The sequence below is a fragment of the Eptesicus fuscus genome, chromosome 4 (genome assembly GCF_027574615.1).
Source record: "Eptesicus fuscus isolate TK198812 chromosome 4, DD_ASM_mEF_20220401, whole genome shotgun sequence".
Taxonomy (NCBI): Eukaryota; Metazoa; Chordata; class Mammalia; order Chiroptera; family Vespertilionidae; genus Eptesicus; species Eptesicus fuscus.
In genome coordinates this window covers 9,806,703-9,828,883 of record NC_072476.1, presented here as the reverse complement: position 1 = coordinate 9,828,883, position 22,181 = coordinate 9,806,703, and the positions used below count along the sequence as shown (strand labels likewise).

The 22,181-nt window shown below is 41.0% G+C and overlaps 1 protein-coding gene and 1 long non-coding RNA gene across 6 annotated transcripts in view; one reads left to right on the top strand and one right to left on the bottom strand.

Moving 5' to 3' along the window:
• Window positions 1-4,823: 4,823 nt before the first annotated feature.
• Window positions 4,824-7,790, bottom strand: LOC129148788 (uncharacterized). Its single transcript, XR_008555750.1, has 3 exons — window positions 7,389-7,790; window positions 7,077-7,235; window positions 4,824-4,925 (listed from the first exon to the last, which is right to left on the bottom strand). It is a non-coding gene; the product is annotated as an uncharacterized LOC129148788 (long non-coding RNA).
• A 31-nt stretch (window positions 7,791-7,821) lies between these two features.
• Window positions 7,822-22,181, top strand: part of LUC7L (LUC7 like) — a 35,017-nt gene continuing 20,657 nt past the window's right edge. For 3 of the 5 annotated variants that reach the window (XM_054714555.1, XM_008157671.3, XM_008157672.3), the window contains exons 1-3: window positions 7,858-7,936; window positions 9,810-9,904; window positions 15,073-15,171. In XM_054714555.1, coding sequence (XP_054570530.1) covers window positions 7,876-7,936; window positions 9,810-9,904; window positions 15,073-15,171 — 255 coding nt within the window. In that variant the 5' untranslated portion in view covers window positions 7,858-7,875. Of the gene's footprint in view, window positions 7,937-8,747; window positions 8,819-9,119; window positions 9,164-9,809; window positions 9,905-15,072; window positions 15,172-22,181 lie in introns of those variants that run through there. The other 2 variants (XM_028134126.2, XM_054714556.1) reach the window with 2 other exon arrangements.

Below are 22,181 nucleotides of genomic sequence, written 5' to 3'. Positions count from 1 at the left end.
TCATGTAATCCTGGTTGGGGGTGATGAACTCCTTTAGCTTTTTCTTGTCTGTGAAGCTCTTTATCTGACCTTCAATTCTGAATGACAGCTTTGCTGGGTAGAGTAATCTTGGTTATAGGTTCTTGCTGTTCATCACTTTGAATATTTCTTGCCACTCCCTTCTGGCCTGCATAGTTTCTGTTGAGAAATCAGCTGACAGTTGTATGGGTGCTTCCTTGTAGGTAACTGTTTTTCTCTTGCTGCTTTCAAGATTCTCTCTTTGTCTTTTGCCCTTGGCATTTTAATTATGATGTGTCTTGGTGTGGTCCTCTTTGGATTCCTTTTGTTTGGGGTTCTCTGTGCTTCCTGGACTTGTAAGTCTATTTCTTTCACCAGGTAGGGAAAGTTTTCGGTCATTATTTCTTCTAATAGGTTTTCAATATTTTGCACTCTCTCTTCTTCTGGCACCCCCAAAATTCAGATGTTGGTACACTTAAAGTTGTCCCAGAGGCTCCTTACACTATCTTCATATTTTTGGATTCTTTTTCTTTTTGTTTTTCTGGTTGGGTATTTTTTGTTTCCTCATATTTCAGAACTTTGGTTTGATTCTTGGGGTACGTTGATCTATAGTTGAGTTTCTGTATATTCTTTATTTCAGACAGTGTATGCTTAATTTCTGACTTGTCCTTTTCCATTTTTTTTGGCATTCTCATTAAGGTCCTTGAAGTTCTCACTAAGCTCCTCAGAGGTCTCATCAAATTTCTCAGCAGTTTTTAGAAGATTCTTGAGTAACCTTATAAATGTGGTTTTTGAACTCTATGTCGTCCAGTAGTTTGCTTTCCTCCATTTCTTTCATTCATGACATATTTCTTTGTCTCCGCATTTTGCTGCTTCCCTGTGTTGATGGAGTGGCTTTGTGTGGTAGGTGACCTAAAGGGCCAGTAGCTCAGCCTCCCCAATCACCTGAGGTGGATGCTCTTGGTACACCCCTTTGTGGGCTGAGTGCAAAGTCTTGGTGTAGTTAAGCCTTTATTGCTGTTGGTACACTGGGAGGAATGGACCTCCAGGCCAATTGGCTGTGAGGACCCGCTGTGTCTATAATGGAAAAACTGCTGCGCTGGAGACACGCTTATGGGGCAGGACTTGTTTCAGTGGGGCTTTGGTGCTCACTGAGTCTGCCTCTTGAATGTGTCACTTATGGATGTGAGGAGTTGAAATCTGGTGTCTCACACTGACCACTAGGTACACTGGCTTCTGGATCTCCAATGGGTTGCAGGTCAGCTACTGTCTAGGGCCACCCAGCAGGAGCTACAGTGAGAACTACAGTTTTCTCCTCTTTGATTGGGGTTTGGAGGTTTTGGAGCTGTCTGACCAGGGCTGCAGTTTGCTATGTTAAGCTGCGATAGGGCAGGCCATTCATATGCAAAAGCCGCTGCTTGGAGCTTGGGTGGGTTTGTAGGTTGTGCGGGGCGGGGTCTCAGGGAGTCACTAGGCTAGGGCGTGGCAAACAGCGATGGCTGCCAGTCAGCCATCTCTGCTTCTCGGACCACGTCCCTGCGTCCCGCGCCCCAGCACAGTAAACAATTATTCCTGCGCGCAGCTCTGCAAGCAAGCCACCCTCACTTTCCAACCCGATGGTAAACAGTCCAGCTTCTCCCCGTAGGAGTTTGGGTCCCCCGTGTCTCCCCAGAAACTGGATTTCAGAGTAATCGGGAGCTTGTCTCCCTTTGGGTTGAAGAAAGCAATGCCTGCCGCCAGCCCGGTTCGCGCGCCTCCCTACCTCAGCTTTTCAGCTCTTGTGCACATCTCAATGCTCTTTTCTCTTTCCTTCTAGTTGTAGAACTTCCACTCAGCCAGCTTTCCCGTGGTTCTGGGTGATAGACGTTTTGTCTTTTATTTTTTATTTTATTTTTTTAAGTATTTTTTTAAAATATATTTTATTGATCTTTTACAGAGAGGAAGGGAGAGGGATAGAGAGCCAGAAACATTGATGAGAGAGAAACATCAATCAGCCGCCTCCTGCACACCCCCCACGGGGGAATGTGCCCGCAACCAAGGTACATGCCCTTGACCGAAATCGAACCTGGGACCCTTCAGTCCGCAGGCTGACGCTCTATCCACTGAGCCAAACCGGTTCGGCCCTTTTGTCTTTTAGTTGTAGTTTTGAAATTGTTGTGCGAGGCAGCAGTTTAGGTGTTTACCTATGCCGCCATCTTGGTTCCTCCCCGGCTTTAAAGTTTTTAATATTGAAGTCCTCAATTTGGTCAACGAGAGCAATGATTATGTCAGTACTGCTTCCCACCCTTAATTCCAAAGCCTGTATATTTTAGCCATTGGGGACTGCAGTCAGTGGTCTCCAAAAATGGCTATTGGAAATTATTCACAGCTTTGTACACACAAGCTGTTCCTGACATCAAAAGGTAGCATTAGTTTCCCCTCCCCTTGAATCTGCATTGACCTTTCAACTTCCTCTGACTGACAATGGTAGGAGTAAAGTTCTGGGGTTTGAGCCTAGTCCTTAAAAGAACGGTCAATTTCCACTTCCTCCCTGAGGGCAGCCAGCTGCCATACTATGAAGCAGCTTGGACTAGACTGCTGAATGACATGATCTCACATACAGGGAGAGGCCACATGGAGGACCACGGAGGGGCCAGTCATGTCAGTGAAGCCTTCTACCTTCACTCAGCCCCGTTTTATACAAGCAATTTTGGGAACTCAGTCATCACCACCTAGAGTTGAAGAGCCCTGGGCCCAGCTAAGCCCTGGAGGAATTCCACAGAATTATGAGAAATAATAAATGTTTTTATTTCACACTACTGAGTTTCTAAGTGGCTTGCTACACAGAAATAAATATTTGACCTGCTTTACCATGAAATGGGTCTCTTGTGCAGGATTCCATGTCAGTGACTCAGAATTTTGCAAGCCTTTGGATGTGTGGGCTGAAGGAGAGGTGCTGTAGTCAGGAAAAGCCAATACACATCTGGATATGTTAATGGTTCCAAAAGGATGAATCACTGTCCCCTTAAAGTAGAAAGAACCCAATGTAACCAACCTACCTTCAAGCAGTGGGCTGCTCTCAAGGGAGAGGACTAGGTCAAGAGCTCATTGTCCGTCTCTTGATGTGGCTAGGACTAGAAGAGCTTTGGTGGATGGCAGGCTATGAGCTCACAGGACAATCACAAAGCAGTAATCATACACCTAGCACTATGGATTAGGAATTCTAATTGGAAAGAAATTATGGTTCTGGTGTCATTTTGACTGGAAAAAAAGTGGGTTCTGAAAATTGTAAGATTTGTGAGGAATAGTAAAGAACATTATAAAGTGATGAACAAAAAGATAGATACAGAGACAGTAAAGCATCAAACAGACTTTCAAATTACAGGGGGAAAGTTAGGGAGAGGTGGGGGAGTTATGAAATCAAACGAAGGACTTGTATGCATGCATATAAGCATGAACAATGGATGCAAAACTCTGGGGGGTGAGGGCATGTATGGGTGTGGGGTGGGGGGAGTAATGGTAAGATATGTACACATATAATACCTCAATAAAAAATATATAAAAAATTAAAAAAAAAAAGATTTGTGAGGAAGGGTAATGTGTTTTTTAAATTTATTTATTTTCTTTGGAAGTGTGAGAATAAACAAGTCATCTTTTCTGTCAAAGAACAGTTTAGACAGCCGCCATGTTGGCCAATGGCCCTGCAGGGATTAACAACTTTAGGCCATGAGTTAGCTGAGAATCCTGGAATTGAGGATCCTTTCTCCAATCTACTAGAGCAATGGTTCAGAAAATGGAAGGGGATGATGGTATCCATATTCATTCTTTGATAATCTTGTTAGGAGTTACAGAGGTGGGATGTTGTATCATCCATGTATGAAGGGCCTTATCCAAAGGTTAATTGAAATCCCATTGACCAAACAGCAAAATAATCTCCTCCTCCTAGACACTGCAGAGCATGAAAGTCAATGAATGTTAGCCGAGTTTGAAGAAAAGAGTTAAATAAGAAAAGGGGGCCCTAGCCCGTTTGGCTCAGTGGATAGAGCGTCAGCCTGTGGACTGAAGGGTCCCAGGTTCCATTCCCATCAAGGGCATGTCCCCAGGCTGTGGGCTCGATCCCCAGTGGGGAGCGTGCGGGAGGCAGCCAATCAATGATTCTCTCTCATCATTGATGTTTTTATCTGTCTCTCCCTCTCCCTTCCTCTCTGAAGTCAATAAAAATATAAACAAAGAAAAGAAAAGAAAAAAGGGGGGAGTTGTGGGAATAAACATGTAATCTTTTCTGTCAAAGAAGGGAGTTTAGGCAGCCACCATTTTGGCTCTCCTAACTTGCAGCTCCCCTGGGGACTGCCATTTTGAAATGGCAAAGGTCAACCCCTTCCTTTTCCCTTTAAATTAGCCAATCATGCAAGACTGTGGGCCTAAACTCTGGTTTTGGTGCTGCCCTTCTTTCTAACAGAAGCATCAGTGATGAGAGAGAATCTTTGATCAGCTGCCTCCTGCATGCCCCCCACTGGGGATCAAGCAGCAACCTGGGCATGTGCCCTGACTGGAATTGAACCGTGATTTCCTAGTTCATAGGTGGGCACTCAACCACTGAGCTACGCTGGTCAGGTTAGGATATTTTTTTAAATTGATTTTTTAGCGAGAGAGAAACATCAATCAGTAGCCTCCTGTATCCCCGAACAGGGATTGAACCGGCATCCTAGGTATCCTCCCTTGGGGGACTCAAACCCTAATCCTTTTGGTATACCAGAAGGTGTCCTGGATGAAGCTCCAACCAACCAAGGCTCCTAAAAGGATTCTTATCTTGGTTTAAATCTTTTATTAATTTTGACATTTCTCCCTTTTGATGGAGATCTTTGAAGGCATAGCTGATCAATAGTCAGGTCTTCCAAAATCAGCAGCCTTTTGTCCCTTGATACCAGGAAGGACCTCTTCAGGGTCTCCTGTTGAAAGTTGGAGAGAAAATGCATGGTCCAAATTGCTCATGTCCAGGTTCAATAAGCAACAGGTACAAATTTTAACAGCAAAAAAAAAGAGGCAAAATTAAAAACATAACAAACTTAGTGTATCTGATGGTTTTAAAACAGGAGCTCAGACCTGAAAATAGAGAACTAAAGAGTCATTACATTATAAAAGTTGAGGGGGAAGTTCCCCATAATGGCCATTGATGCTCTAATTACTTTTGGTCATAGCAGTCCATTTAGTTTAAAATGTACATTAAAGCCCTAACCGGTTTGGCTCAGTAGATAGAGTGTCGGCCTGCAGACACAAGGGTCCCAGGTTCGATTCTGGTCAAGGGCATGTACCTTGGTTGCGGGCACATCCCCAGTAGGGGGTGTGCAGGAGGCAGCTGATCGATGTTTCTCTCTCATCGATGTTTCTAACTCTCTATTCCTCTCCCTTCCTCTCTGTAAAAAATCAATAAAATATATCTTTTAAAAATGTACATTAAAGACCATGGTTTTCAAAATATTTTTTATTGATTTTTATTTTATTTTTTAAAAATATATTTTTATTGATTTCAAAGAGGAAGGGAGAGGGAAAGAGAGAAAGAAACATCAATGATGAGAGAGAATCATTGATTGGCTGCCTCCTGCATGCCACCTATTGGGGATCGAGCCTGAATCAAACCTGTGTCCTCCTGGTTCATAGGTTGATGCTCAACCACTGAGCCATGTGGCCAGGCTATTTTGATTGATTTTTAGAGAGAGAGGAAGGGAGAGGGAGAAACAGAAACATCAATGTGAGGGGGGAACCTCGATTGACTGCCTCCTGCATGTCCCCTACTGGATGGAGCCAGCAACCTTTTGGTGCAGGGGACAATGCCCAACTACCTGAGCCACACCGACTGGGTGGGACCATGGTTTTTAAACATAAATTTGGCTGGAAGCCCTGTAGGAGGGAAATATTTAGATACCCAAGACCCCATTTTTCAGAGGCTTTTCTCTAGAGAAAGGGCCCAAACTGGCTAAGCAATTCAAACAATTAGCTTAGGCAGCCTGCAGCCTGAAAAACAACCAGTTCCATTTTTTAAAAAAAATATATTTAATTGATTTTTTACAGAGAGGAAGGGAGAGGGATAGAGAGCTAGGAACATCGATGAGAGGGAAACATCAATCAGCTGCCTCCTGCACACTCCCTACTGGGGATGTGCCTGCAACTGAGGTACATGCCCTTGACAGGAATCAAATCTGGGACCCTTCAGTCCGAAGGCCGACGCTCTATCTATTGAGCCAGACCAGTTAGGGCAACCAGTTCCATTTAGAACAGTCGGATCCAGACCTGGCCGGGTAGTTCAGTTGCTTAAAGCATCCTCCCCTTATACCAAGATTGTAGGTTTGATCCCCAGTCAGGATACATACAAGAATCAACCAATGAATGCATAAATAAGTGGAATAACAAATCAATGTTTATCTCCCCTTTCTACTCCTTCTAAAAATAAATAAATAAAGCCCTGCCGGGTGGCTCAGTGATTGAGGGTCAACTTATGAACCAGGAGGTCATGGGTTCATTTCCTGGTCAGGGCACATGCCCAGGTTTAGGGTTCAGTCCCCACTAGGGGGTGTGCAGGAGGCAGCCAATCAATGATTCTCTCTCATCATTGATGTTTCTATCTCTCTCTCCCTCTCCCTCTCTCTTCCTCTATGAAATCAATAAAAATATATTTAAAAAAGAGAACCATTTGATCCAAAGGAGAAGGGGTCAGGGCCCCATGCTGAGGCAGCAGATTCAGAAACCCAACTTGAGGTGGTCAGGCATAGGCTGAGAAGCAATGTAGTTCTATTAGAACAGCCTGCTTGGGAGAGAGCCTGGCCAAAGGCTCAAGGACACAGTTTCAACAGAATAGGAACAGAATCAGGCTGACAGACAGCTCAAACCACCAGAATCTAAAAACCAAGTCCATAGTTAATACAGTCCCAAGAAACAGCCTGATCCCCTGGAATCAGGCCAAAGTATGAAAGGGAGAGCTCGCAGACAAACAAGGCCTTTTAATATAGAAAGAAAAAAATAACCTTCTAAACAGATTCCAAAGAAAACCCACAGAGCTTTAAAACGCAAGACACCTGGAAGCTTGGACTCTGGAGAAAACTTACCTTCAAGCTTCTGCGGAGGGGAGAAAAACAACCAGATCAAATAACTGGCTCTGTGGGCACCACATTTGTTTGCTCACCAGCCCAGAGCTATCCGGGTCTTCTCTGGATCCCAGATGAGCCCTCACTGTGTTGACCACAAACGAAGTCGGCCAGGTATTCCTTCAGCAAAAATAATATTTAATTGGAAGTAAAGATAGGATTGCAACACAGCCCTTGCCACCATAGTGAATCAGGTGCAAGTTCCTGGGTAAGCAATAGAGAGGAAATCTTTTATAGAAGGGGAGAGGAAGTGTGTGGTAGGGTTGTTATAACCTAGAACTCTTCTTGTAGGGCTTTCTGTCACCACATAGGGCATTTAGAGCTCCTCCAGCAGGACTTCCTGATTCCTGTCCAGGTTAAAGACTATCATTCATTTTGAAACTGGCTAGCAAAAAGACCCACGAGATTTGTTTTGGTTTGTCTATATTTACTATTTTGTTTAGTTGAAGGTTAGCCTCTGTAGAGTTAATAAGTCTTGGGCTCCAGAGTAAAATCAGAGTAGAGACTGTCTCCGCTGCTTAGACAACTGGCTTGGACCATCTAACGGCAGTCTCCTCTAGAGCGGAGTTCTGCACGCACCCGACCCAGGAACTACATTTCCCAGCAGGCCAAACGCCGGCGCTGACGTATTTCCTCCCGACGTCCCCCGCGAAGGGAAGGAGCCGAGTGGGATCGAGGCCGACGTGACTCTCCGTCGTCGCCACCGCTGCGGAATTGAGAGATCTTGTCAGGGCCGTTCCTGCTGCTCCCGCCGGTCACCATGTCCGCCCAGGCGCAGATGCGGGCCCTGCTGGACCAGCTCATGGGCACGGCCCGGGATGGTGAGTCGGGGCGGCCAGCCAGGCGAGGGGCTGGGGCGGGAGTGAGGCGAGGCCGCCGGGCGGCCTGAAGCGGGGGCCGCAAATGTCTGCGCCTGCGCCCTCCCCTCCCCCACGCGCGGATGGCAGGCGCCGGGCCTTTGTGTGAGCGGGTTCGCCAGGCGGGCGACCTCGGCCGGCTTTTCTCCCACCGGCGGCGGATCCTCGGCGAGCTCCTCCTCCGAGCCCGCTCCGTCAGTGGGGCTCCATCCCCCTTCCCCATGTATGGTCTTGCCATTTCCAACCGGGCAGTTGGCGAAAGGCTGGAGCCACCATGGGTTTCAGGTCGCCGGCCACTTGGGAGAAGCTACACCCAAGGGAGCCGATGGGCCTCGAACTCCCGCCGTTCTTGTTCTGTATCATTGCAAGGAGAGCCGTAAATTGAGCTTTTCTTACGAGGGTTCCTGCCGAGTTGCTTTCCAAGCCCACTTCCCACTTAGGAGAGGCTCTGTTTAGCCAGCGCTTGTCAGTCGTTAGGTTAGGTTGTATTGTAGGGAGGAGTGCAAGATCATGATGGTTGTCTCAGGAGAAAGTGGTTGCATCTTTGCAAAACTATATACCTGCTGTGGTTTGTGTTTTCTTTTCTACTGAAGTAATGAAGTTGTAAGTTCACACTGGCACATTCGCAGGGCTGTGCAAATTCTTTGCACTATATTTCATAGGTGAAAACGTGCTTTTTAGCTTTCTTTGTATATTGAGTTGCTTTTGAATTGCTTCCCATATTTTTATTTCATACAAACTGAACAATTGTGGCCCCTCTATTTTATTTATAAAGGTTCAGTGTATCTTTGCCTGCCTACATCAATCTGCAAGGGAGTTGCAGAAAAGCCTCATGTTCATCGAGCCGTGAGTCACAACCAATTTCTAAGCTGTTATAACAAAAAAGTGTTTGCTTTTTTTCACAAGTATCTTTAAAAGTGTAGTTTAGAAAGAGAGCATTTTCAATAAAAAGACACTACATTAATCCTGGATGCTTGCAAATCCTAAAATATATTCCTCCTTTAGTATTACACAGCTCTGTGTCCTATACACAGATTAGCTTTAAAATTTGTCACATTCCACTTTGCCTTTACTTTTATGTATCATTCCCCTGACTTCCTTACTGCAGGTTGGGCAAGAAAACTTTTCCTTTAAAACTTTTCAACAGCGGGCATAAAATTCTGCAGCTGAGGTCTTGAAGAATGCAGATGGGTACAGTATATGTTGGAACTCACAGTGTGTATTGACTAACCTAGTTCCTTTTTGCCTTTTTTTTTTTTTTAAGTTTTTTTCTTTTTTTTTTTTTAAGTATTGTCTTGTTAACAGTGACTCCCAGGTGCCAACTCTCTTTTTTAAGGGTGGGGGTGAAAAGGGGATAGGAAGACTAGGTCTAGATTATTTATTAGCGGTAGAGTTTGAAAGCTTTCTTTGTATTTTTGAGCAAAATGCTGCCTACACATTTTGTCCACAGCAAAATGATTAGATTAATAAATAGCTTTTGTTGGTGGAAACTACCAGCTATAGGTCATATGTGGTGATTCATGGCCCTCTGATTAACATGGGTTTTGGTATCATTGCCCACATGTATGTGTGGGGCTAGTGGCCTTTTGGTGCTCAGCCTTTTACTTCTGACTCCTTGACTTCTTTGGCACAATGATGGAGTCAGATCTTATTAAATGTGATTCTTCGTGATATATTTAGCATCAAAAAACATCTGTATTCCACTCCAGTTGTAAATATCTCTAGATCAGCTTTTCAGTGTATTTGGTAGTCTGCAAATCATCCAGGTGACTTGTACCAGATACGCTTTTGTATTTAACGTGGTATTGTCTTATTTAAAACCACAAATAAATTTCAGGAGATGAAACCAGACAGAGGGTGAAGTTTACAGATGACCGAGTCTGCAAGAGTCACCTTCTGGACTGCTGCCCTCATGACATCCTGGCTGGGACGGTAGGTGCATTTGTGGGACATTTGGAGGGTGGAGGGAGACATCACAGAACACTCGGTTTGGGGTGCTGTGTAGGCAGTATAAGTTTTCCAGGTTGAATTCTGTCTTCCTTTATCAGGTAGAAATCACCTTTATTGCCCCTTCAAATTATAGGTTCTTTTAGTTTAATGGAATTTTTTTTTTAATGAACAGTTTTTTAAAATAGGTTTTTATTGCTTTTTCAAAGAGAGAGGGAAGGACAGGGAGAGAGATGGAAACATTGATGAGAGAGAGATGATAGAAACATCGATCAGCTACCTCCTGTACACCCCTTACTGGTGATCCAGCCCACAAGCGGGCATGTGTCCTGACCTGGAATCAAACTGTGACCTCCTGGTTTATAGGTTGACACTTAACCACTTGAGACAAACAGGCCAGGCAAAAGTTACCAGGTTTTTGTAGAGTCAAACAAGATAACATTCCTTCTCCGAGTTCAGAAGTTTTCTAAAAATAAGTTGGGAATAGCATTGATTTTTCTAGTTTTGTGTTATGTCACCCTTTCAAGAAAGTAACACGATTCAATGAATATAGACCCCTAAAATTTTAAGTTCACTTCAGATGAACAAAACAGATGAGTGCTAATTTTGTAGAATTGCATTTATTCAAAATTAGATAGGACTTAAGAAGACTAAATAGAGTGTAGGCTCTATAATGATCAGCACCATTTTAAGATTTCACAGCCACCTCGTGGATATAAAAACTGTCTTCATTTTAAGGCTCAAATGTGCATGTACTAGTGAACGTTTTCTTTGTGATTAATCATTGCTTTATTAATATCATTGTGGTGGGAAACTGCTTAGGTGTATTAAATCTCAACCTGGCTCTTCTGACAGCAAATAGGAAATTAATACCAAACCTTGTGAGTCTGTTACCTGAGGCTTACTGCACTTTGATCTTATGTAGGAAAGCATTGTAACTCGTATTTGCTACAGATTTTTGTGTTGCTCTTTGTGTACCAGACAAAGTCAAGCAGAATCGTCAAATTCAGAGCCAAAGGAATCCATCAATGTAGATGTCTGGCTTCCATTAGTTATAAACAGTTCAACTATAGGATACTCCTGTAGGACAAGTTTCATAACCTGGAATTGTTGATAGATCAACAATCTTGTTGGGAGAAGTTTGGAGATGAGGGACATGAACCAGAGTGAAGCATTTCAACCATGTTTTTCTTTTCTTTTTAATATATATATATATTTTTATTGATTTCAGAGAGGAAGGGAGAGGGGAGAGAGAGAGAAACATCAATGATGACAGAGAATCATTAATGGGCTGCCTCCTGCACGCCCCCCACTGGGGATGGAGCCCACAACCTGGCCATGTGCCCTTGACCAGAAACGTACCCGGGGTCTTTCATTTTGCAGGCCAATGCTCTATCTACTGAGCCAAACCGGCTAGGGCCAACCATGTTTTTCTTAATCAGATCCCTGTGTAGCATTGTTCCAGAATGCTGGTGAGAAAAATAACCAGAATGAGGCCATTTCCCACCAATGTTTATTGTGTTAGGTATAGATTAATTCACCAAGCATTTATTGGACACCTACTGTCTGTGCCAGGCACTGAGGATATGGTGCCAATAAGACAAAGTCTTTGCTCTCATCTAATGGTGGAAGAGAACATACAATAAATAATGAGTAGGTAATGGACTATTCTAGATAGGGTGATAAGATTAGGACTCTTAGGGACATTGGAATAGAGACGTGAATGGTGAGAAAGAACATGTGCCTGGTTTTGAGGATATAATGCTCTGGGTAGAGGATAGAGATGAAGGACAGCAGGAATGCCACTGGTGTATCTGGACTGGTGTGAGTGGGGAGAGGGAGGCAGAGGCTGTGGAATCATTTGAGGGATGAGAAGCCACGGACTGATCAGAGTCACTCTGGTGGCAGGTTGGGCAGGGGCATCTCAATAGAAGGAGTCTGAGGAGGAGCAGACTGAGGAGAAGGAGACATGTTCATGTGAAGATGCAAATAAATCTCAGGAGTTGCCGAGGATCCATTAGGATGAGGATTGGGAATTCAAATGGAGGTTGTAGTAAAGGTTGAGCCTCATTGGGTGTGGGCTACATGGAAGTGGAAGGTGAGGGTAGAGTTGAATGATGGGTCTTATGGGGGGTTTGTGTTAAATTGGAATGAATATAATTCTGTAGAGTGGAGCTGCAAGATGAAAGTGGTTATAACCGTCAGCAGCCAGCTAAGGGCTACGCCAGGCAGGCCCAAGTTTTTGTTCAAAACTATATCCTGTCATTAGGGTAAGGTAAAGAGGGGTGGAAGTAATAATTTTATTGGGGCCTAATGGAAAAATATAGTATTGGTTAGTAAGTTTGGGAGAATAAAATAGCTGGAGGGAAAGTAGTATAACTTGTCTCAGTGGAAGAACTTTGTTTTCCAAAGGTCCTGGAAGAAACCTGTAGTGTCTTTTCCTGTTAGCAGTGTCAGATCACTAGTGAGAACACAGGTGTTTGTGCAGTAAAAAAGCTCTGACAGGCTGGATTTAACAGCCACTTGAGGTATTTTGGAAGGACCTAATGAGTGTGATGTTTCAGCTCTGTTTGGTGTTTAGCTGCCAGGGTAATTGGCCAGTACTTCCCTGCCTCCTTGGCAAAGTGGAAAAGATACTAATACTTCCAGAGAGTAACCATGGCACCCAGGCTTATCCTCTGCTTGCTTTAGCTTGAGGGCTCTCACCCAAAGGAAAACAGCGGTGAATTTTGCTTCATTTGTGGTTCCCTAATGTAAAAACTTTCTTGGCATTTGGAAGTTTTTAGAGTGGAAATTGATTTGCACTTAAAATTTTTAGCACTTAAGGTTTTAGTGCTTCCTGTGGTGGTTACTTCATTAGCTTTTATTTTATTTTTTTAAAGAGAGTGGAAGGGCCTTAACCGGTTTGGCTCAGTGGATAGAGCGTTGGCCTGCGGACTGAAGGGTCCCAGGTTCGAATCCGGTCAAGGGCATGTACCTTGGTTTCGGGCACATCCCCAGTGGGGAGTGTGCAGGAGGCAGCTGATCAATGTTTCTAACTCTCTATCCCTCTCCCTTCCTCTCTGTAAAAAATCAATAAAATATATTATTAAAAAAAAAAAAGAGTGGAAGGGAGAAAGGGAGGGACTGAAACATCAATTGGTTGCCTCCTTTACACTCCCCCATGGGGATCTAACCTGCAACCCAGGTACTTACCCTTGCCTTTGACAGAGAATCGAATCCTTGATCCTTTGGTGAATGGGCCAATGCTCTAACCACTGGCCAGGGCAAGACTTCATTAGCTTTTAAGTATTTCTAATAGCTGCCATTAATTTTTCTGCTAAAGCGCATAGTTTTATTTGTGGAAATTATGTATTTTAAATAATCTTAGTTGGTACTTAAAAGAGTAAATGAAGCAAAAGTTAGCTTTACAGGGGCAGTGATTCTAGTTGCAACTTTGGCTTCTAGAACCACTATTGCTCTACCTCTAGATCCCCTGTGTAACCAAAATACATGAGCTATATATGACTTCAGAGTAAGATAATGAAGGAGAAAAGGTTTTAGTATTTATTTATTTTTTTTAATATATATTTTATTGACTTTTTACAGAGAGGAAGAGAGAGGGATAGAGAGTTAGAAACATCGATCAGCTGCCTCTTGCACACCCCCTACTGGGGATGTGCTCGCAACCAAGGTACATGCCCTTGACCGGAATGGAACCTGGGACCCTTGAGTCCGTAGGCCGACGCTCCATCCACTGAGCCAAACCGGTTTCGCATTTAAATGTAAGAGTCAATCTTTGGTAGAAATGAAGATAAACACGCTAGGCAGCTTACTGACATTATTACTGTCACTGGTGATATATATATATTCTAATATACTTTTATTGATTTCAGAGAGGAAGGGAGAGAGAGAGAGAGAGAAATATCAGTGATGAGAGAGAGTCATGGATCGGCTGCTTCCTGCACACCCTGGGAATCAAGCCCCCAACCCAGATATGTGCCCTTACCGGATTCGAACCTGGGACCCTTCAGTCCGAAGGCCGATGCTCTATCCACTGAGTCAAACTGGCTAGGGCTGAAGGATATTTTGTGAGTGAGTGTGGCACATACCTTCTGTGAGATAGGGCCCAAGAGCCAGGCACTGTGAGCCTCTCTAATTTTCCTAAAATGTTATGGATTTTATAACCCGTGAAGGTTTTGATATCATTATGAACACAGTTTGAGCTCAAAGGAGTTCCTGGGTTCCATCATTTTTTGTTTACTAGTTATGAGTTGTCTCATTGGATGTTGGGTTTTGTTAACTCGAACTCTATTACTTGATAAGCATGATCCTCAGTATACAAACTTCCCTGTTGCTGTTTAGATGTCAGAGGCGGTGTTTGTGTTTGTGCAGTCTTGTACTCAGGATTTACATAAGAACTGTGCAGGGTTAATTGTTCTACGGGTGCTTAAAACACATAATAGCACATCAGGCTAATCTTACTGTAACACAGGTGATTTGTTTGGTTAAAGAGCCTTTTGTTTCTCAAAAGGGCAACTGAGTGGCCCAATTATATGTCCAGGGTCTTTTATCAGGTTAAGAGAATGGAGGATTCATTTGGCTCTGAATCAGCCTATTCTGCTTTATTCCCTTTGGTATACAAAGTGCTACACAAAAGCCAAGTGTTAGGTTGTGTTGTAATTGCCAAAACCTGATTTCTGTCTGCTCTTTCCTTTTCTTGTCTGCAATTTGAGCATCTTGAGTAGTCAAGATTGCATGAAAGGATGCCTAGAACTAGAAGCTTGTTGCTATCAGGACACTCGGGTTTTCTTGTCTCTTTCTTGCCACTCCCACCCCCAATTCTCCTATTAAAAAATAGAAAATTTTTTTCTATGACTGATGCAAAAATAAAATTGGCAAAGTTAATTAATGTGATTTTCATTTGTCCAATTATCTCTGGGTCTAAAAGAGATATAAACCTTTACACTTGTTAAATGCATCAGTTCTGAGTATCATGTAGTCACGGTGGTAAAGAAAAATAAGGCTTCTCAGCCATATTCTATTTCTTAATTTTCTTATGATAGATTAGTATTCAAAAAAGTATTGTTTATATTGGTGACAGTTGAGACACCAGAGCATGTGCTTTCTAATGGGTAGATGTTCGTGTGTAAACTTCTGTTTGTTTCTTACAGCGCATGGATTTAGGAGAATGTACCAAAATCCACGACTTGGCCCTCCGAGCAGATTATGAAATCGCAAGTAAAGAAAGGGACCTGTTTTTTGAATTGGATGTAAGTTTTATTTGGTGTTAATTAGTCCCTATTGTGAAGAGCCAAATATTGAACTAATAGGAATAATGCAACATAAGTAAGTTATGAAACAAAATAGATACCTGTTATTCCATCACTCTAGCTAAGATCTGGAACATGGCCAATACCATTTTGTGTCTGCCTGTGTGTCTACCTCCCCAACACTATTCTATATTTTGTGTGTGTCATTTCCTTTTAAAATATTTGTATTACACATTTTTATGATTCCTTGAAGATTATGTTTATTCTTTCTTGTTTTAGAGGCTTTAAAATGGTTTCATAGTGTAGACAGTTGTTAATAACTATTTTTTGGTTCAGTAGTGTTTCTATTTACCCATTTTGCTGGGTATTGTTTTCATTATTGATTGAGTATTGCTCAATCTATCCATTCTTTATTCATAGACAAAATTAGTGTTTTTTGCTATTATGAGGAGTATAAAGAATAATCTTTAGTATCTTCTTGGTGCATGTGTACAAGGATTTTTCTAGGATATATTCTATTATCTAGGATATACTCCTAGGAGAGGTAGTTTGTAAGGGATGCACATGTTCATCCTTTCAAGATAATTCTTTTCTTTTTTCTCTCTATTGTTTGATAAAGTGGCTATATCAATTTACACCCACAATAGGGGTGTATACATCCTCACCAACATTGGTATTATCAGACTGTTAAATTTTTGTAATTTAGTGGTTATAAAATGACGTTTCACAACTTTTGTTTATTTTCTCCCAAAGGAACCTTTTTAAAAGATATATATTTTTTTTTCCTGAATTTGGCCCCGTTCGCTCTGACACTCTGGATATCATGATAATCCATGCTGCATGTCAGTTTATGTACTGTGATTCTTTCCATTCTACAACCATTGTAATATCTTAGATTTTTTTCCCCTATAAGGCCAGTTTTTACCCCTCCCCTTTTGAGAATGCATGATTTAGAGTTGTTTTAATTTTTCCCCCTAATCCGCCAACACTATTATGAGCAGAAGTCATTAGAAGGGTTTGATGCCATTCAGTTTCCTGAGTTGAAGACTGTGAAGGAAGCCAGAGAAAAATGAAACCCAAGGAAAGACATTTTTCCCCTCAAAGGACATTTTAAAGGATATATTGTTGCTGGAGTAAATTCTGGTTAAGCCAGTAGTCTTAAAAAGTGATTAGAATGGATTTTTTTTCCCCAAATATATTCTTTAACAGCAGTGTGCTCTCAGCATTGAATCTTTGAATTAACAATGTCTAGCAACAGCTCAACTAACAGATGGGACTTGGGAATGGTAATTTTCTATATTATGAGTTTTAATTCTCCAATAACCTAAAAATGATTATATAAAGAGGCTGTTACCTAGGGATATCAGGTTTTAGTAAACTGATAGGTATACAGAGGTATAGGTTGAAATCTCAGTTTTAGTTAATATATTATTTGGATCACAAACCTTAGCATTTCTACTAAGTCAGAAGGTCAGTGTACTTTTTAAATAGCCTGATTAATATCAGAATAGGTAAATAGAAGAAAGTGAGACTACAGAAAGAGATTGAAATATAAATAGTAATTTGGTTTATTATGAAGGGTATATGTTTGTTCAGTCAGAGTAGAGAAGATTGGTTTTTAATGAACAGTGTTGGAAACTGTGGATTAGCCAGTTGGAAAAATACCAAGTTGGAGCCCCAAAAAGTTAATTTTGTTTTTGTCATCTTCAGATGTTATAAAGCATAGAAGCTATGAGAAAGATGGATGCATTAATCTATATGAAAACTTAAGATACTATCTTATGAAAAATTCCCATACATAAAATAAGACAACTGAGGCAAAATATTTGTATATGTGATGATGGGCTAGTTTCCTTTCTACATTAAGTCTTCACTTTACGTTGGTGGGTTCTGTGACTTTAGTGAAATGATGTAAAAAGAAACCAATTTTACCGTAGGTTAATAGTAGATATAAGCAAGAGTCAAGTTCCTATATCATCTCATGGATGTTTAATGAAATGATGTTATTCGAGGACCTGCTATATATAAAATTCATCATGGTTGACATAGCTCAATAGAAAACGGGCGAGGAACATTTCCTAGCAGGCATCTAATCCTATAACAGGTGCTTACTTTCACTCAGAACTAAAGAGATGGGAGTTAAGTAATCCTGATACACCTGGGTAATTGAGCATCTCAGGGTGTGAAAACACGTTCTACCAGTGCCAGTTGTGAGAGTATATCTGACTGAATACTTGCATATATACTAAGATAAATTTGCTCCAGAATATTCTTATAGCATTATAACTGCAGAAAGCAGGAACCAAAAAGACTAACCTCAGTAAGGGACTGGCTGAATTGGTGGAATGATCTATAACTGTGAAAAGAGAATGGAGGTAGTTTAGTGTATGTTGATGTGAAATTACCTCTAAGATTAAGTGGAAAAGCAAAATGTGGTATGATGCTTCCATGGTGTGTGTTTTTTTAAATTTCTTTATTGATTAAGGTGTTACATATGTGTCCTTATTTTTGTTTTGTTTTTTCAAGAAGGGAGGGTGTTTTATACTCCTTGACATGGTCACTCTTGTCTTAGTTGGAGGGCTAGAACAGGTCAAAAGACCTTTTGGTGCTGTGTGAAAATTTACAGTATGCGGGAATTACTTTTTCTTTTGAAAAGGTAAGCACCCCTTCTGCTATCTCCTTAAAAATAATTTTGACATTATGGAAAGCTTATATTAAAATGTTTGATAACCAGTGCTATGAACACATGGAGGGGGCCTCCTACCCTGAAGCCTGAAGGGCAACTTGGGGCAGCCGTGTTTGTAGAAGGGCAGTCTGTCAGGAACTGTCAGCATGTCCAGTGAACATTTATTGTATGCTCCTCCCAGAACTCTGCAACTGGGAAGGTATCTTGGGGATTTGTGCAAATGAATACACAGAAAAGAGGTTTGTTGCAACTTTTTTTCAGGGGGAAGGAAAGCTATGATAAAACTATTAATGGGGGATTGGTACACAAATTGTGGTCCTATCATTCTGTTTCATGAAGTTTTAAGCAGGTATCTCTGGGTGTTAGGGAGATAAAAAAGGTTTTTTACAGTAATGGCTTTAGATATAGTTCACGTGCCATAGAATTTGCCCTACCTTAAAAATTTATATTAAAAACTATGTTTTTCTAAAATATATTTTCATTGATTTCAGAGAGGAAGGAAGAGGGGAACAGAGAGAGAGAGAAACCAATGATGACAGAGAAGCATTGATAGCGCCCCCCCCCCCCCCCCCCGGGGGATCGAGCTCACAACCCAGGCATGTGCCCTTGACCAGAATCAAACCCGGGACCCTTCGGACCCCAGGCCGACAGTCTATCCACTGTGCCAAACTGGCTAGGACTAAAATTTACTATTTTAAAAATATATTTTTTTATTGATTTCAGAGAGGATGGGAGAGGGAGAGAAAGAGATAGAACCATCAATAATGAGAGAGAATCATTGATTGGCTGCCTTGACTTCCTGGTTCATAGGTCAGTTCATAAGTCCATGCTAAACCACTGAGGCATGCCAGCTGGGCCTACGTTAAAAGTTTAAAATTTATACATATTGGTAGTGTTTGGATGTGCCTGGGTTACTTTAATAATAAAAGTGGCCTGACTTTAAAATACCAAGCTATATTAACTTTTATTTCCTTAGTCTTGCAGAATAAACTTAGAAAGAAACATAAAGTTTTTTCTCAGAATATAAATTTGTTGAATTAATTTGATGAAAATGACTTTCGGTAGCTAATATACACTCACTGTTACTGATTCCAGAGCTCTAGAAGGCTCAGACTTTTCACATGGAAGTCTCCCCTTTCCATATGACTAGCCATCCAGTATCTGTCTATTGGGGTCACTTGTAGCTTTCAAAGAACCTTTATTCAGAATGAATTCTCATAGAGGCCAGTTGTGATTTGGGGTGGGGGTGGGGCGTTTCAAAATTGCAATTTTGATAAGCAGAACACATTAGCTTTTTGACTAGATATGGTTAATAGACCAACTCTTGAAAGACCCTGCTGCTGCCTCATGATGACCGGTTTGTTGGCACTTAGCTCCCAGCCTGCCGTGTAGCCCATGGGTTGTCTTTGAGTCTCAGGCTTGGGGTGAATTAGCTCCCAAGTGTCCATATTGAGGTTGGTTTCTGGAAGAGCTGTAGTGTGATCATCACTATTGGGAGATGGACTCATGTTTCATTTTCACAAGTTGATTGAGGTGGTTTCTGGAAGAGCTGTAGTGTGATCATCACTAACCCATGATTTGTTCTCATTTTTCTTAACACATTTGTGTAGCTCACCAAATGTTTTGGTAGAATCTCTTCATTGTTGGCAGTATTTCTGTGAGGTGGGTCAAACATTTACCTCCAAAGTCTCTGAAAGTTCTGTAAGTTTAATATTCTTTGCCAGAATGAAGGGAAGCAGCAGCATGTGATACTGAGTAGGAGAGGAATCAGATTCCATTCAGTAGATCAATCAAGGATATTTAGGAGCTTTTTTTAACCCGGGTTATATTAGAGAGCTGACAAAAAAAGTATAACATTTATGTTGTTTTAATATTGAAAAAATTTTTAATGCCTAGCCGGTTTGGCTCAGTGGATAGAGTGTTGGCCTGTGGACTGAAGGGTCCCGGGTTCGATTCCGGTCAGGGGCATGTGCCTTGGTTGCGGGCACATCCCCAGTGAGGGGTATGAAGGAGGCGGCTGATTGATGTTTCTCTCTCATACGATGTTTCTCTCTCTGTCTCTCTCCCTTCCTCTCTGTAAAAAAAAATCAATAAAATATATTAAAAAATTTTTTTAATCAAATAAGTTCGATATAGCAACGATTTGAATTATATTTTAAATCATTTTTATTTATTTTTAAAAGATGTTTTTATTGATTTTAGAGAAAGAAGAAGAGAGAAGGAAAGAGAAATAGAAACATTGATTGGCTGCCTCATGTACACCCCCTTATTGAGGATTGAGCCCACAACATGGGCATATGCCCTGACTGGGAATTGAACCAGCTACCTCTTGGTTCATGGGTTGACACAACCACTGAGCAACACCAGCTGGGCTACATCATTTTTATTATATAAGGGCTGTTTTTTCAAAATAGGTTGTTGAAATCAGATCAAAATGAAAGTTTTGCAATCTGGATGGTACTAAGATATCCATGCCTTTTGTTTATTTTAGAAAAGAACTCTTTTTAAAACTGAAGTTTATAGTTGATTTATTAATTCATGATGCAATGGTTTAAAGGAAAATTCCCTTAAAATAAGAACTAATCAGCCCTTTTTATAAATTTAAAATACTTACGGACTTTGAATCACTTCTAAGCAATTTGTAAGAAATTGTCCTAAAAGAGTATTTGCCTATGTATGAGAAGACATAAGATGTTTATTGCTATCATTTTAAAGGAATGGAATTGAAAAATCCCAACTATGTATTTATTAGAGGGGTTACCATAGTTGTGTTAAAATACAGTGAAATACTACACAACTTTAGATCATTGATGTGAAAAAGATAAGGAAACTTGCAAAACGTGTTTAGTTGGAATAAAAATTACATGTTTTTATATACTTTTTAAAATTTTATTTTTCAATTACAGTTTACATTCAATATTATTTTGTATGTCAGGTGTACAGCATAGCAGCTAGACAATCATATACTTTACAAAGTGGTCCCCCCAATATTTCACATACCCACCTGGCATTGTGCATAGTTATCACAGTACTATTGACTATATTCCCTATGCTGTATTTTACATTCCTGTGACTATTTTGTAACTACCAATTTATAGTTTAACACAATTTAAAAAGGTATGTACCAAACTCTTAAATGGATAGTGCCATGGTGAGAATGCTCTCACCATGGTGTGTGAGAGTTCCAGTTTTCACATCTTCACTGACAGTGAGTTGTCAAACTCTGGGTCTTTGTCAGTGAGAGACCCAAAAGGTGTAAAAATGTATTTCTTTGTGGGCCTGATAGAGTTGTCATCAAGATACTTCTTTGTGTAGGTATTCCCTGCCTGTATCCTCAGTTTGAGCATGAAGGGCAGGACTTCTGGCACCTTTCCACTCAGGAGCCACCCAAAATTCAGGTGTTTTGATGGGAGAAGGTGCCTACCATTAGCTTCCTCAGGCCTAATGCAGCCTCAGCCTGATCATGCTAGGAGCAGACCTTGCTTTCTTGAGTGTTTTGTCCAGGAATTTTCTAGGAAAGGGCATGTAATATTTTCTACTAGGTACTCTGTAAATGAATTTCAAGTTCCTCAACTTGAACACTGGCAAATAAACAATGTCAACTCATTAGTTTAACCTGTGGAAAAGTTACAGAGCAGTACATTTCTTAAGTATCCATATGTTGAAAATGTAAATAGTTTGTTTTTCTTTAATTTAGTGTAAATACAGTTGATCTTTTCTTTAAATTGTCTTTTTCTGTGATGTTCTATTTGGCAGCTTTCTAGAACAACACACCATGTTAACTAATTTCCAAACTGTCTTAATATACCAAATGTGACCAGTTCTGATGATACTAGTTTTTCGGTCTTACATATGCACAGTATTTTTTATATATATTGTATTATATATATGTGTGTGTGTGTGTGTGTGTGTATGTGTATATATATATGTATGTACATGTATATATACATATACACACACACACATATATATAATACAATATATATATAAAAATACTGTGCATATGTAAGACCGAAAAACTAGGTATAATCAGAACACATACATGTGTGTATATATATATATACACACACACATTTTTTAATAGTTTTATAAGTCAGATATCTTGGATTAGAATCCCTGTGTCACCTTGGGCAAGTTATTTCACCTGTTTCTATTCATCTAGAAACTGGGCTGGTGATAACTATCTCAGAGTTGTGAGGATTAAGGTGTAGGGAGCTAAACCACAGGGGTCCTTGCATCCTGATACTATCACTTAGTAAGTAGTTTGGAACCTATACCTCAACTTCTTCTTCTGAGAAATGGAAATCTTAAGAGTCCCTGTACA